The sequence below is a fragment of the Myodes glareolus genome, chromosome 10 (assembly GCF_982192425.1).
Source record: "Myodes glareolus chromosome 10, mMyoGla1.1, whole genome shotgun sequence".
Taxonomy (NCBI): Eukaryota; Metazoa; Chordata; class Mammalia; order Rodentia; family Cricetidae; genus Myodes; species Myodes glareolus.
In genome coordinates, this window is record NC_142035.1 from 52,373,245 (window position 1) to 52,388,778 (window position 15,534).

At 42.9% G+C, this 15,534-nt stretch overlaps 1 protein-coding gene across 5 annotated transcripts in view; it reads left to right on the forward strand.

Annotated features, from left to right (window-relative positions):
- The window catches only part of Atp8b4 (ATPase phospholipid transporting 8B4 (putative)), a 171,662-nt gene that overhangs the window by 130,298 nt on the left and 25,830 nt on the right, over positions 1-15,534 (forward strand). For all 5 annotated transcript variants that reach the window (XM_048459636.3, XM_087911238.1, XM_048459634.3 and 2 more), the window contains exons 21-23: positions 1,248-1,395; positions 3,751-3,934; positions 4,455-4,678. In XM_048459636.3, coding sequence (XP_048315593.3) covers positions 1,248-1,395; positions 3,751-3,934; positions 4,455-4,678 — 556 coding nt within the window. The remainder of the gene's footprint in view (positions 1-1,247; positions 1,396-3,750; positions 3,935-4,454; positions 4,679-15,534) is intronic.

Sequence of the window (15,534 nt, forward strand, 5' to 3'; positions counted from 1 at the left end):
GAAGGCAACGTGTTTGTTTCAATATGGTCATTCTCTCCTATCAGAGGAACTTCAATATAAACCTATCTTAATGAATCTTTTCCACACTGGGTGGGATTTCGGGGAGACAGTTCATTTTGCCGTCAGTCAAAACATCTACTAATTTATTCCTTACTTCCTGTTTCCCCCTGGCATTCATCTGCACATGTAATTGCATGTTCACATGCAGTGGCCAGCTTGGGTGCCCTGGTGCAGCAGCATCTGCTGGCATTCCCATGGGAGCTCCCGTGGTTACGCCAATAGAACCGTTGTTTATAACCACGTCCCACACAGGTCGTCTCGGAGGGAATTTCCCTTCCTTTAAAGACATCACCACATTTTTTAAAAGGACAGTAAAATGCCACTTCTAATGATGTTATGTCATCGAATAAACTTTCTCTTAAACGGGAGACATGGGGAAGATGTGTGCAGGACTCTGTACAGCTATTGCTGGTCAGGTCTAGAGCAGAGCAAGGAATTTCCATTTGCCACAGCCGTCAGGCTTTGGTGTTTGTAGTTTCTTTTAACATTGTATGTCAAATTGATGGTCATGCGCACACACTTGTCCCCCACACTTACTCCACATACACCACACGTGTGCGTGAAGGGGGAGGGAAAGAAAAGAATCCAGAAAAAGAGAGAGAGAGAAGGAGAAGGAGGGAGGGGAGCACTGGCTGTGCGATGACAAGGTATCGTCATTGTCCTTAGTTTGTTTAGCGTATTTAAAATCACTGTATGCCAAAGAATAGTTCCTCAGCCTTTAGATGCCAAAACTGTCGAGATTCCTTAGTTAAAACTAATTTTGGGGTAGTTTAAAATGTTCGCGATTATGTTTTCAATACCCCCCCCCCCCCACACCCACACTTCTTTTCAAGACAAGATTTCTCTGTGTAGCCTTGGCTGTCTTCGAACTCGCTCTGTAGACTAGGCTGGCCTCGAACTCACAGATCCTCCTGCCTCTGCCTCCTGAGTGCTGGGATTAAAGGTGTGCGCCACCACCCAGCTCAGTATTCTTCCCTGTCTATTTCCTGTGCCTCACCCCACGTCACGCAGTTATCTGACATGTACTGCTGTCTGCCTATTGGCATGTTTGGTGGACCTAATTCTTGGGCCTATTTCTGTCTGAATAGTGATGGAACGAATTAAGTTCTAGGCCAGCCTTCTGGTACAGTGATATAGATGGGCGCTGTGTACTGCGTTGTGCCTTTTTAATTCTCCTATTCTTTAAGGAAAGCCAAGGAAAATTTGTTTGGACAAAACACGAGTTTTTCCAATGGACACGTACTTAATGAAAGTAAGCAGCAGTTGGAGTTGGACTCGGGTGCAGAAGAAGCGGTAACAGGAGAATATGCCTTAGTCATAAACGGCCACAGTTTGGTGAGTTTGCCTGAGGCGATTGTCCTTTCTTTTTCTTTGCCCCAATAATCGTCTCTTTTGTGCTGTCATAATGAGAACCCCTTTTGTGTTTTTCAAACAAATGACACTACAAGAAACAGGGCGTGCACAGGATATCCTGTTTACGAAAGGGAAGACTTCTAGGGTGCATTTCATACATCGTTTGGGCGATCGCACTGGATGTGAGGCGCTGGAGCAACAGTTCACAGCGGATCTATGAGTTTTGCCTAAACAGTCACTTAGGAGAATTGTTTAAGTGCTTGTGTAAGGGGGAATGTCACAGATCAGTGTCTCTTAATTGAAATAATGCAACTGGATGGATGGGTTCCAGTTACCGCTCTTGCTAATGTTTGTGATTTGCGAGTCATAACCTGACCTTCATAGAATTACCACACCAAATCATTGCCATTAAGATACCTCTGGTGTGTTTTTTTTTTCTAAATAGCAACATTCTACAACAAAGCCAAACAATTTGATTTGATTAGGAAATCTGGTTTTTGTCATAATAGAATAAACTTGCATTGTACTTTTTACGCGGTTCAGGTTCCAAGCCCCGAATGGAACTCAAACGGCTCCTCCGAGTCTCTAATTAGAATACAAAAGCCCCGGCTGCAGTCTAGTGAAATTATCGTTTATGTGTACAAAGAACTTAATCTCACATCTCTCTTTGGCTTTGATGCTCATTTTTCACTTTGGAGTTTGGAAAATGAACGTTTGTTCTCGAAGACGGTTTCTTAGTGGACAAAAGAAGTTGGAGGCGAGTCTATTAGATTCCCCCTTGTGACCATCTGCCTGCTCTAAGCTCTATCCAGCTGGATCCCAGACACGGCGATGTGTTGCCTTCCACACCATGGAAAGTTACAGAGCTCAGCGGCAGGCCAAGCTCAGTCGAAAGTTGGTCCAGATGACATGAACTTTTCCCTTGCACAGATGAACACCAACTGAAAGTTATGTCTGTCTGCTAAGGTCTAGAGCTAAATGACCCAGCCAACACAGTAGGACAGGATCCCTAATAGGTTATGCATGCTTTGACTGTTCTTTGGGCTTGAGGAAGCCAGCATGGGGGTGTGGGCTCTCAGGTGATATTCACCTGCCCTGTCTTTCTCTCTCGGTTGAAAGAAAGAGCTAGATAGATGTTCTTCAGGAGCCCTGTTTGCTAAAGATTTGCTCAGGTTACTCAAATATCTATTACTTAAAAATAGATTCCTTTTTTCTTTACTTCTTTTTCATTTTACATACTAATCCCAGTGTCCCTTCCCTTCTCTTCTCCTGCCTTCCTCCACCTCCTCCCATCCCACCCTCCCCCATCCATTCCTCAGAGGTGGCTGAGGCCTCCTTTGGGGAGTCAACAAAGTCTGCAGTACCAAGTAGAGGCAAAACCAAGCCCCATCCCCTGTATCAAGGTTGAGGAAGGAATCCCACCATAGGGAACGGGCTTTAAATAGCCAGTTCATGCACCCAGGATATGTCCTGGTCCCATTGCCAGCCCCCTCCCCCAACAGATCAAGTCACATAACTGTCACCCATATTCAGAGGGCCTAGTTTGCTTCCATGCAGATTCCCCAGCTGTCAGTCCAGAGTCTGCGAGTGTCTACTAGCTCAGAGCAGCTGTCTCTGTGGTTAAAATAGATTCTTGTTTCCTTTGAAACGTGTCTATTATAAAGTGCAAAATAAAATGTTTCTAGAAAGGTAATTGTCCAGATACGTGGAGAAAATTCTGCTCTTTTTCTCAGCAGTGTCTTAGAGCATAGAAAGGCTCTTGGTGTGTGGAGCAAGGATAGAAATGGTTGGGGAACCTTGGCTGAAGCACAGGTTGCCTGCCAACCCATTGTTCAGGCTTCTGATTTCACCCACAGTGCATTTCAGGTCCACCCTCCCATCGCGTTCTTTCTATCTTGCCTGCACACTGGCGTTCACAGATAGTAGCTGTACAAGACAACACAAAAGAGACTAGCAGCCCAAAATGTAGAAGTCACCATGGTTTGCAGGTCATTTAAAACTGTTGAGATGTGTGTGGGTTCTTTCTGTTGCTTCTACTGATTGCAGTGGCTCCTGGAACTTTCCCAACATCTATTATAGCTATATCTTGCCAAGACAGCAAGGAAGCATGTCAAAGAGACAGACGAAGGGCATGTCTTTTATTTCTATGTTAAATCTCCTTGAACCTTACTGGTGGCTCAATATTCATGCCTTTATTCTTGTTACTGCTTTTGTGGTTCTGACTTGACAAGGTAATGAGATGATTCTGAAATTAAGTCAATTAAGAACTAAGACATTTGCTTTGACAATGGTCATGTGTTCTGTTGCTGTTCATTTCTGTGTGTTTTGATGATACAGGCCCATGCCCTAGAAAGTGATGTGGAGAACGATCTTTTGGAACTCGCCTGCATGTGCAAGGCTGTGGTTTGCTGCAGAGTCACCCCACTCCAGAAAGCCCAAGTAGTGGAGCTGGTCAAAAAGCACAGGAACGCTGTAACTTTGGCTATCGGCGATGGGGCCAATGACGTCAGCATGATTAAAAGTAAGAGGGTAACTTCTCAGTGAGGCACACTACATGTTCAGAGTCCTGTTTCAACATGCAATAATATGTCATTGAAATGTGCATTAATTTAACTTTACCATGGTTCTTCCATAAATGATACTTTCTGGACTCAGCGCATCCACAGTTATGAGGATTCCTAAGATACTTCTTTTCAGTGAAATAATTTGCACATTTCTTGCCTTCTACTGTTTGAAGATGAGGGAAAAACTCATCAGAACAGGTGAAAGTAGCCAGGCCTGCATTCTAGGCAGCTGGGTTGATCCCATCTTAGTTCTGTATCTGTGCAAGGTGAAAATTTCCAAACTTTTCCTGGTCTAGTTTTCTCTTATGTAAAACTAGGATTGATACTTAACTATGTGACTAATGCATGATAGATGTGAAAACCATAGTAATTATTGAAGCTAAACAGTTACAATAAATGACTAACATAAACGAGGAACAAGCTCCTTAAAGAGACCGCCATTTTGTTTGGCGACAAAGTTCGTCTTTTCCCTCCTAGGTGCTCACATTGGCATCGGCATCAGCGGCCAGGAAGGCCTGCAAGCGGTCTTAGCCAGCGACTACGCTTTGGCTCAGTTTAGGTATCTCCAACGGCTGCTTCTTGTTCATGGAAGGTGGTCCTACTACAGGATGTGCAAGTTTTTATGCTATTTCTTCTACAAGAACTTCGCATTCACCCTCGTGCATTTCTGGTTTGCCTTCTTCTGTGGTTTCTCGGCACAGGTGAGTAAAAAGCACCCCGAGTTTTCTCCCACAGGTAAGAGACACCCACTCTTCTTCATACTACTTTACTAATAGAGAAAAGGCACTTTGATACACCAAGCCACATAAAAAGATAAGTGTAGCTGGAACTTTTCGTATTTATAGAATCACTAATTACTACTTCCCACATATCTCTTAGCTTTTATTGAAATGTTTTGGCATGATAACAGGTAAGCTCAATGAAGAGTTTTTAAATTATATTTTTATGCCTTAAAATTTTCACATATGCCTACAATATGTTTGATCATACTGCACCCACCTCACCCAAACTCCTTCCAGATTCCTTCAACTCCACCCCTGCCCAATTATATGTCTTAAAAAATTACCACCTGCCAAGTCCAATTTGTGCTGCGCATAAACTCAGAGGCATGTGGTCGTTCACTGGCACATGGTCAACTTTCCAGGGACTGCAGCCTTCAAGAAAACTGAGTTTTCCTCCACCGTCAGCTATCAGCAATGAAAACCTCCTTAGCCAAGTTGGCGGCTCACGAGCACCGCTCCCATGCAGGCTGTGTTGGTGACTGGTCTGATCTTTGTAGGCCTCGTGCAGGCAACCACAGTCACTGTGTCTCCTGAGTGCAGGGCCTGTCACGTCCAGAGGGGACAGGTCTCTCATCTCACTGGTATCTCCCTCCCCTGTTCTGACCTCTGGCTCTTATAATCTTTCTGTTCCTTTCTCCCCAGCGGTCTCTTGGGGAGATGGGGTTTAATCTAGATGCCCCAGTTATGGCCTGGCACTCCACAGACCCTGGGCACATGGTTCGATTGTGAGTTTCCGTTTTAACCGTCACCCACTGCACTCAGAAACCTCTTTGATGCGTGCGGTCTAAAAGCTGTACTAATTTATGGGTACAGAGATTTAGAGGGTCAGGCGATATTTTATATCAAGAAGTAGTAGTCGATGCTCTGACATGAGAGTTGTGTTGACATCTAACGTTCATCTACAGATGATGTTGATATCATGCAAGCAGTTAGCACATTCATATACAGTATTCTGTTTATGAATGTATGTGTACAAGTAGATGTAAACATCTATCTACATGTAGAGAACAGTTAATGTTGGTATTTCACTGTGTCTATGATGTGTCTTATCCATTTCTATTTCCCGTTCCTCTTCCTTGGCCCTCCTCATACTTTCGCTGATCCCTTTCTTCTTCTCAACGAGTTGTTCTCCTACCTCCATGGGGGGCATGAAGAGTCTGGAAAGTAGAATATTAAACAAGGTGATCCAAACTCAGAGAGACAAATCCTTTTAAACTTTTTTTATATTTTTAATTAACTTACAAAGTGGTAGATCTTCCTTACGGCTTTTGCATGCATCCTTTGTGGTTATCCCCACACTGACCTGTCCCTTCACTCCTGTATGACTTGTCCTCTCCCCGTACTCCTGCCTCCACCCTTACATCACACCTGGAGTCCTATCCTATCCATCCTTGAAGTCCCCTTCCATCCTGATCACGGCCCTAAGCACATGTACATAAAAATGAGAAGCTATGGTCGGCATATGAGAAGACACACGAACTGTTCATCTTTCTGAGCAGGGGTTTCCTCCTCACTCAGTATAACATTTTCCACTTCTATTCATTTTCCTGCTAATTCATGATTTCATTTTTCTTTATAGCTGAGTAAAATTCTATTATGTGTATATCCCACAATTTCATTATCTGTTTGTTAGTTAGTGGACATGTGAGGTGATTCTATCTCCTTGCTGCCATTACTACAGCAGCAATGAACATGGGTGTACATATGTTTCTGTAGTGATGCTTAGAGTCCTTGAGGTATAGGCACACGAGTGTTACAGATGGGCCATGTGAAAGTTCCTCTTCAGCTTGTTGAGAATTCTGCACATTGATTTCCATAGTGGCTGCACCAACTTCTATTCCCACCAACAGCATCTAGGAGCTCCCCTTTCCCACTTCCTCCTTAGCAGTATTTGTCTTTTGTTTTCTTGGTGGTAGTCATTCTAACTAGGGTGCTGATTTGCATTTTCATGATGGCTAAGAATACTGTATATTTAAAAGTATATTTAGTAGCTCTTTGTATTGGATACACCTCTGCTCAGTTCTACAGTCCATCTTAAAATTGGTTGTTTGTCTTTTATAATTTAATAAAATTACTTTCAAAAAAAGAAGGCAGGCATTTTCCATCTGATTATTAATAGGTCACAGTTTCTACATAGAACATGATAAACAATCTATTACCCACTGAGAATAGCATGTGCTTATTCTGACTAATGTTGCCCGAGACTTACTTCATATGGTTTAGTGGGTGACAGATTAACTCCCTCTGTCTAAGAAGTTCTGAGTGTTTCTTATTCTAATCATCTGACTTCAAAGCCTCTGTCCAAAAATAAAACTACCCTGGTGCCTGAAGTTTTAGAGCGTTAGAACATCCAGCAGTGCCCTAAACCCAGTATATATGCCTTAACTTGATCAGGAGAAATAAAAAAATAAATAAATAAATCACAGGAACAGAAGTAGTTAACTGATTTGGTCCAGAGACATTGCCTCCTAGCATGTTGAAGACTAATCACACTGCTGCCTGCACTGCACGACATGGATATTCTATATTCCCATGAAGATTGATCAGGAAATGTTCAGACTTCTTTAATTCCCAAATTGACTCTTGATATCCCATGCTTCCCACAAGAGTCTTTGACCTTTCTGCATTCCCCAAAATAGCATAAGGCTTTCTGTCTCTAAAAACAGAAAATTTTGTACTCAAAATTCCATTTCTCTGGATGCTTCATTCTCATTCTGTACAGAGGTTCTCCAATATTATTTTCTGACAAAGGGGCCTCAGACTTATTCCTTCAGGCCCAGGAGGACTCATCCTTTGCCCCAGTGACTGAAGTGGAGCTCAAATTATTTTCAAGGACTCACTGGGTGCTCAGGCACATCTCTTCTGAACCAGGATGCAGAATTCACTCCACCAATTCTCAAGAAGGCTATAGCCCTACCACAACAGAACCAAAGCTCTTCAAAACAGATGTATGAATGAAAGGAGCTTCTGACCTCTCCTTCAGCACTGGGGGGTCTCAGATCTTTTCCAATGGCCAAAGTGGCCTCAGTCTTTTTTGTCTAGAATGAAAGTAACTCATAACTTTTATCAGTAAACTTATAACCTGTCAACAACAAAAGCTTCAGTCTGCTCCACTTCAGGGTTCAAGGGAAGATTGACACACCTTTCCTTTGAGAACCAAGAGACCTCAAACATTCTCTAATTGCCCAAATGGACCTCATATTTATAACTTCATAACAAGGGTTTCGTGCACATCCTCAATGCTGAAGGGAGCCTGAGATGTAACGTGAGAAGCAAAGATGTCTCAGACTTCCCCAATGCTCCAAGAAGACCAGAAATACAAACCCTTTAGAATTAATGAGCCATAGAATTTCTTCTAAATTACACTGGGGAGTCAGATTTATTCCCGAACCAGGACAATTCAGGCCTCCAGCTACCAACTCCATCATGTCTTAGATATCCCCCTCAAAATTAAATTAATTCACTAATTGAGGAAGCTTACACTTTGGTGCACTATCTTCTGAAGAGGATTATAAAGTTATTTCCTTCAACCACAGTAAACCCTGATTTTTCATACTTTGTCAAAGGGGGGTTTCTCTAACATGCTGTCTTTGAACAAGAAAACATAGCTTCCTTTGTCTCTACTGGAGGAGTCTGAGACAAACCCGTTTGGTGAAGTAAGCTACAGAACCGGCCCTGTGACTGAAAAAGGTCTCAAATATTCAGACTTGGTTGACAGGTACTTGAGATTGACTCCCTATTACCAGGAAAACATAGGAACTTCTCTTTGTATTCATGGCCTCCTCAGGTCTACCAAATAACTAGTAGAGACTACAGCTTGTCATTCAGAACTGAATGGCCAGTAAATACACTTCTGACCACCAAAGGAACCTCATGGAACTCTACATTGAAGTGGCATGGCAGAAGAATAAAAAGTACCCTGGATCTAAGATCATCTGTTTTCATGCTGCACACCAGATATATGCCTGTCCTCCATGTCTACACCTGTGCAGCTTATCCACAGTTTAAGTAGGGAACAGACCTAGGGACGATAATTCAACTTGTAAGAAGAACCATCTGATTGCCATTATGCCTCAAAAGGAGTCCTCAGAGATAAGAACTTTCTAGAGTTCACTGAAGAGTTGGAGAAGGACTAGGGAGTGCTTGGATCTGCTCCTCTACAGCAGATTCAGCTAAAGATATGGACATTCTAAACTATGAAGAAGAGTTAGATGGTGAAGCAATTCTAGGAGCTCATGAGTGGTGTCAGACCAAGAGTGCATTATACCACCAAGTCAAACAAGTATCAGACATTCATGATCTTCCCTGAAGCTGAACACAACCTTGAGGAAACATCAATGCTTGTATAACCACTTAGCCTGTTGGAAGACTGTTAAGAGATTTGCCTTAGACTCTCAAAGATTTCACACTGGAAATCAACTGATGCCATCACTGCTGCCCATACACGGATTATGAAAACTACCTCACAAAAAGAGGAAACCTAGCTGTTGACAGCCATCCAGGCACACTGAAAAATGGTCTTGCTGCTGCCTGAACTCTCCAAGACTCAACACAAGATGAACAAGCTCTAAAGAAGAGTTGGAAGCTGAAGTGCAGTAATGGGACCTTCCTTCACTGAATAAGTTGATGCAATATATGGATCATGGAAGTTCGGAACACAGTAGGAAGCAAATGATGCTGAACCAAACCACCCAAGTTAAACTAGCATTTTCTCTTCTGCACAATGAGGATTGCTTCAAACTTTCTTCGTGCTACATATATGGAATTATCTTATCTGACCAGCGGCTTCTTAGACTGAAAGTAACCATCCAACCACTTTGAAAACGTGCAATGATTACATCTCAGCATTTCACAAGCCCACAAAGATCTGAGCAGCTGAACCTATGCTTGAGAAGGAGAACCAGCTTGGGAGTCTCATGCAGACTTTTGGAAAATACTCAGATTTCTGCCTCACCTACCACACATCCACTACAGTGGACAGATGTTCGAGTCTCCGATGAAGAGCTGAGTGCTGATAAAGAAGTTCTTGGAATGTGTTTCACTGTATGAGTTTGAGGTCTCAGAGTTAAGGAATAGCAAGGAGAGTCTGGAAAGCAGCCATCAGTCTTGAGGGCATTCATCAGAACATCAGAAGTGGACTGCTCCTAACCTTAGTGCCCTGAACAGGATGACTGAACACCAAACTGTGAGGTGGAAAAAGTGACAGACACCAGCCTCGCTCTTGCAATAATGTTCAGATTACTGCATATCCTTCCGAAGATGCCCTAGATGATATTGTTACTTTGTTGTTGTTTTGATTGTTGTTCTCTTCTTGGTGTTATTGTTTGCTTTTAAGTTTAGAAGAGGACACCTTGATATTTTCTTGGTATGTTAATTATCTGGCATTAAACTCTGGCAACCAAATGAATAAATGTTTCACATGTTCTACTCTAAAAAAAATGGTTGTTTGTTTTCTTAACGTTTAGGTTCTCATGTTCTATGTATATTCCAGATACTTGCCTTCTGTCAGCTAGTGAAGTTCCTCTCATTCTGTAGACTCTCTTGTTGGCGTGATTGACAGTTTCTCTTTCTGTATAGAAGCCTTTAAATTTCAAGGGGTCACATTTATCAACTGTTGGCTTTATTTTTGGAGACTCCAGAGTCCTATTCAGAGAGTCTTACCTATGCCAGTGCCCAATCTGCCTGCCCCCAGCAATATACATAGTGTCCCATAAAACAGATATTATCACAGAGCCCTTGTTGGGATGTTCTGGAAAAGACATCTCTAGAGTAACATTTTCAAAACCCGATATTATACTGTCATTAATCCTTATTCTGGTGATTTGAAATAAAATGGGAAGAGCAAAATATGATGCTGAGAATGCTGTTTCCATGGAAACCATTTTGTTGGTTCCTTTTTTCATTAACACTAACTCAGAGAATAGCCCCATATTATACAGCAACACTGTGGCTTACATTTCAATGCTGCAAAGCCTTTCCCCATACTTTTCATTGTGTTCTTTAGATTACAAAAATATTTGCACCTAACCATGTCTTGACTCTATGACTGTGATTATAGTCTTTTGTATTTTTCTTGTTAAAACATACTTTGTTTTTTGAGACCTCTCTGATTTATGCTCTTCAAGAATTTTATTTTCCTTTATAATATTCTGAACTATTGTTTTATTATAAATTATTTAACTATTATGATTCTGTGGACATTTAGACGTCATCATTTTCCTCTTCTAGGTCAAGCCACTCAATATCACAAACTGCTAGTAGGATGCTTACTCACCATCTTGGGTAGAAAAGATAAAATAATGAATGATACGTTCCCTACCGAGTTAGAACTTTTCTCACTGGGAAATAGATATCTAAGCAAGTCTAAACAGAAATATTAAAATTGAAATTAATACATGATCATGTGGAAGAAGAAATGTATGAGAAGCTGAGGTCATTCCAGGGCTGTTTTAGCTTGCATGGGAGGACATGGGTTTTCAGGCCCACGTGGAAATCTGAGTGCCTAATAATCTGGCCACTTCAGCGATGCATGGTCTGATCACTTAGAGGTGTGTGACTATCATGTAAAAGGAAGGAATTCTTCCTGTTATACGCTTCCCAAATGGCCTGCTCCTGAATTTTCCTCCCAGTTGTTTTCAAACCCTTCAGAAAATTTCGTATGATGGCTTTAGAATTTATACATCAAATTTATAGTAACCATTATGATCATCTTTGTGTGGTTATGTACTTTTATTCTTGTTTTGGATTTAAGAACATTTTGGGCACATCATTTATGAGTACTTAATTTGCATCATTTTCATCTGTTCCTCTCCCCCAAACAATGGCTATGCCCCTCCAACTCCCCCTCAGATTCATGGTTTCTTCTTTATTTACTGTTATGTTTGTGTGTGTGTATGTGTGCGCACACACATACACACACACACACACACACACACACACACACACACCCTTCTGAGTCCATTTGGTGCTGTTATTATGTGTATTTGTTTATAAATGACCATTGAATAACCTATCAGGGGACTCATCCCTGGAAAAGACTAATTTTCCATCTCTCCGCAGCCAATAATTGTTTGTGACTCTTCCTCTAGGGTGTGACCTTGTGAGAGTTTCCCTATCCATGTTGGCATATCAGCTGGTGTTGGCATTGTGCTGGTCTTATTTAGGTGTTAGGACTTCATATTATTGAGCTTTAATGGGTTCAGCTCCCCGTCATATACCAGGACTGTGTGTCTCACAGCAGATATCCTGGTCTTGTGACTCTTACGAGTTCCCCAACCCCTCTTCTTCTCTGTTTCCTGAGCCTTAGGTGTAGTGGTTTTGTTGTAGATACATCAACTGGCACTGGGAGCCCCAAGATCAGTTGCTATTGCATATTGCCCAGCTGTGGGTTGCTATAATGATTTCCACTGCTGCAAAGAGAAACCTCTTTGGTGAGTGGTGAGAGCTACACTATCGTGTGTGTGTGTGTGTGTGTGTGTGTGTGTGTGTGTGTGTGTAGTGTGTGTGTGTGTGTGTGTGTGTGTGTAAGGCTATGGATTTAAAATGCAGTTGGGAATTATGCTTGCTCAGGAAAGGGGGACTAATAGGTTCTCCTCTAGGGTCTATGGCCTCTTCAGCCACGGGGAGCTGGTTAGTTTTACAATTTCAGGCCTGCATGCGTGAATTCCCTCCTATTGAGCAACTCTTAGGTCCAATTACATGGTTATTGGTTACTCCCAATATTTACATACCGCTACTGTGTCCTTTGGTATATCTTGCCCTCTGGCTGTTGTCATGGCTACTGACTTCACAGCTGGGTAGGACTATTAATTGTTCTCCTCCCTTGACAGCTCATGTGGAACCTTCAGATACTATAAAGCCAGGACTCAGGGAGGAGGCTCCAGCTGGATTCCTGAGAGCCCTGTGTTTGAAGCATGTCTGCAGCAATAGGGCCTCACCTTCACGTTTTGGAAGGCAACTGAGGGTGAGGGCAATTGCCTATATCATTTTTGGAGTCTTTTTAACTCCCCTGGCCCACAACTCTAGGGGAGGTATCCCATGCCTTGCACTGGTATTTTTGTTAGATTCCACTTAATATAAACTTGTACAGAAATGTTTTCTAAAATTGGCACACAACACAGAGATGGGATTTTTCTCCAGGCTGCCGTGTAGAGCAAGAATCCTGTTCTACAGCTTGCATTTAGCCACTCTAAAGATGGAAACTGGAGCCCCTGGAACCCACACCCTGTGTGTAGCCCCTGTTTCAGGGGTACTGAGAACTAACTGTGAGGGGCGCTGAGAGGTGGGGCTAGAATTGTCGAGGATCGCTGTCTCTTCTCCCTGTTTTTCACTTGGAGGGCTTCATTGGCTCCAGGTTTGTGACATGTTTTGGCCTCCTCTCTGAGTCCTGCTCTTCTAAGGACATTATGTTATAAAGAAGCAGATTCGAAGAAAACACATTTGGAAGAGATACTGCCCAGTCTACGGAGCTTGAGAATTTATAAAGCGGGGAGGGGGGCATTCTTGCCTCCATTGAAACCATCCAGGTGGCTTTGACCACCAAAGTCATGTGCTTGCTGGGAAGGTTTCCTCAGCTCCCCAAACCCATGTGTCTTTTGAAGAAAGCTGGCTATCTGAGGTGTTCTTACTTCCGGTCAGTATTCTCCTAAGTGGCCCTTTTCTGTTCAGTCCCGGCAAGAGTAAGACTCTACCACACGCTCCTGTGTCTCTGAAGGTTTGCTCACTTACCAGCAATTAGCTTAGGTCTCTAGTTTAGTGCGGGTGCTCTGACGGCTCCAAGGGGCCCTGCGGTGGAATGGAGGATGGTGGCTCCCACGGACAGAGAGCTTACAGTCTGGGAACGATTTTATCTGTAGAGAGTGAAACGTTGTTCGATCACTCCATTGTCATGTTTCTCTTGTTTGTTCAACCAACCTTTTTTTGATTAAATTTTTCTTTCATAGAATATATTTTGATATTTCCTCTCCCCCAACTCCTCTCAGAACCCACCTCCCTATCTACCAAATTTCATGTTTTTTTTCTCTCTCAAAAACCAAGCAAAACAACTTCCAGAAAAATTAAAATAAATGAAAACCTCCAAAACATAATAAGACAAAAATGCCTCCCTCCCCCAATCCCCAGGATGAAATAAAACCCCCGCAGCAAACACACACTACCAGTATGTTGGTCGGCTACTCCTGGGCGTGGAGCCTGCCCTTAATTGTGGTTGATAGACCCAGTGACACCCCACTGGAGAAAATGGATTTTTCCTTTCCCAGTAGGTATCAACTGCCTCTTGGTTAGGGGTGGGGCACTGTGTTTACTTCCCTTTTGCAGCGTTGGGGTTTTGTCTTGAGCCGATGCAAGACTCACACATGCGTGTGTGTCAGCCCTGTTGTCAGCGGACGACAGTGTTTCTCTGCAGTCATTCACTTGCTCTGACGCTTACAATCTATCTACCTCCTCATCTACATAGAGCCCCGAGTCTTGACAGGAGGGGTTAGATGAAAACATCCCACTTAGGACTGAGAACTGCATGGTCTCTCACTCTCTGTATACCCACTCAGTTGCGTATCTCTGTGTTAATTTCCCTCTACTGTGAGAAGATTCTCTGAAGAAGGTCGAGGGATGTACTGATCTATGGGTAGAGCGCTAAGTCTCTAGGAGTCATTTTATTGCTCTCTTCCCTCAGCCGAATAATAATAGTAGGTTTTATCCTGGGTCCATGACCTATTCAGCCTGAAGTTCTTGGCCATTTTAGCTGTGTCACGTATGGGTTCCATCACGTGGGATGGGTCATAAATACAATTTTTAAAAGTGGTTGCTTATTCCCCTAATATTTGGGCCACTGTCACACCGCAACAGTGTATTTTGCTGGTAGGTTGCTTTGATAGGTTGTAGATTTTGTAGCTGGGTGACATTAATGATTCTCCTTCTCCTCCAGTGGCACGCAGAGTTCCTTCAGCACTGTGAGTGCTGGTCAGTAGAGGTAAAACTTTCAGCTGGGCACCAGCTTGTCTTCTTGTTCAATACATGTACATATTGTCTTCAACAATAGGGCCTTACCAACAGGTTGTGAAGAGCAGCAGGTAGCTTTGGCAATAGCTTGTGATGTCTGAGGGTAGTCCATGGCACCCTTTTGAACAATGACTCAGCAGAATGTAACCCCTTCCTGGCAATGGGGGTTTTTTACTTGATGGCATAAGATGTTTTCCCATTATGTTGTAACACCATTTAAATTCCTTTCATATATGTATATGTTTTCGGAACCTTGTCTTAGTGTTCTATTGTTGTGAAGAGATGCCATGACCATGACAACTTTTGTAAAGGAAATCATTTCACTGGGACTTACTCACAGTTTCAGAGGCTTAGTTCACTGTCAGCATGCTGGGTAGCAAGAAGCACACAGGCAGACATGATGCTAGAGGAGGAGCTGAGAGTTTTACACCTGGATCTGCAGCCATCAGGAAGAGAGAGCCACTGGGCCTGGCTAGGGCCCTGGAAACCTTAAATTCCACTCCATGTGACACAACACCTCCAACAAGACCGCACCTGCTGATTCTTCTCAAGTAGTGACACTCCCTAATGACCAAGCATTCAAATATAAGAACGAAGGAGGCCATTCCTATTCAAGCCACCGCAAACTTCTACAGCAATAGGTTTCCATACGATGGATCATGAAGCCTTTAATGTTAGCTGCCCCTTCCCATATTCCCTCCTTTACCCTTCTCTCCCATCCCCCCACTTCAGCCTCCTATTCTAGTTTTCCCTTCATCTCTCCTTAACACTATATTCTA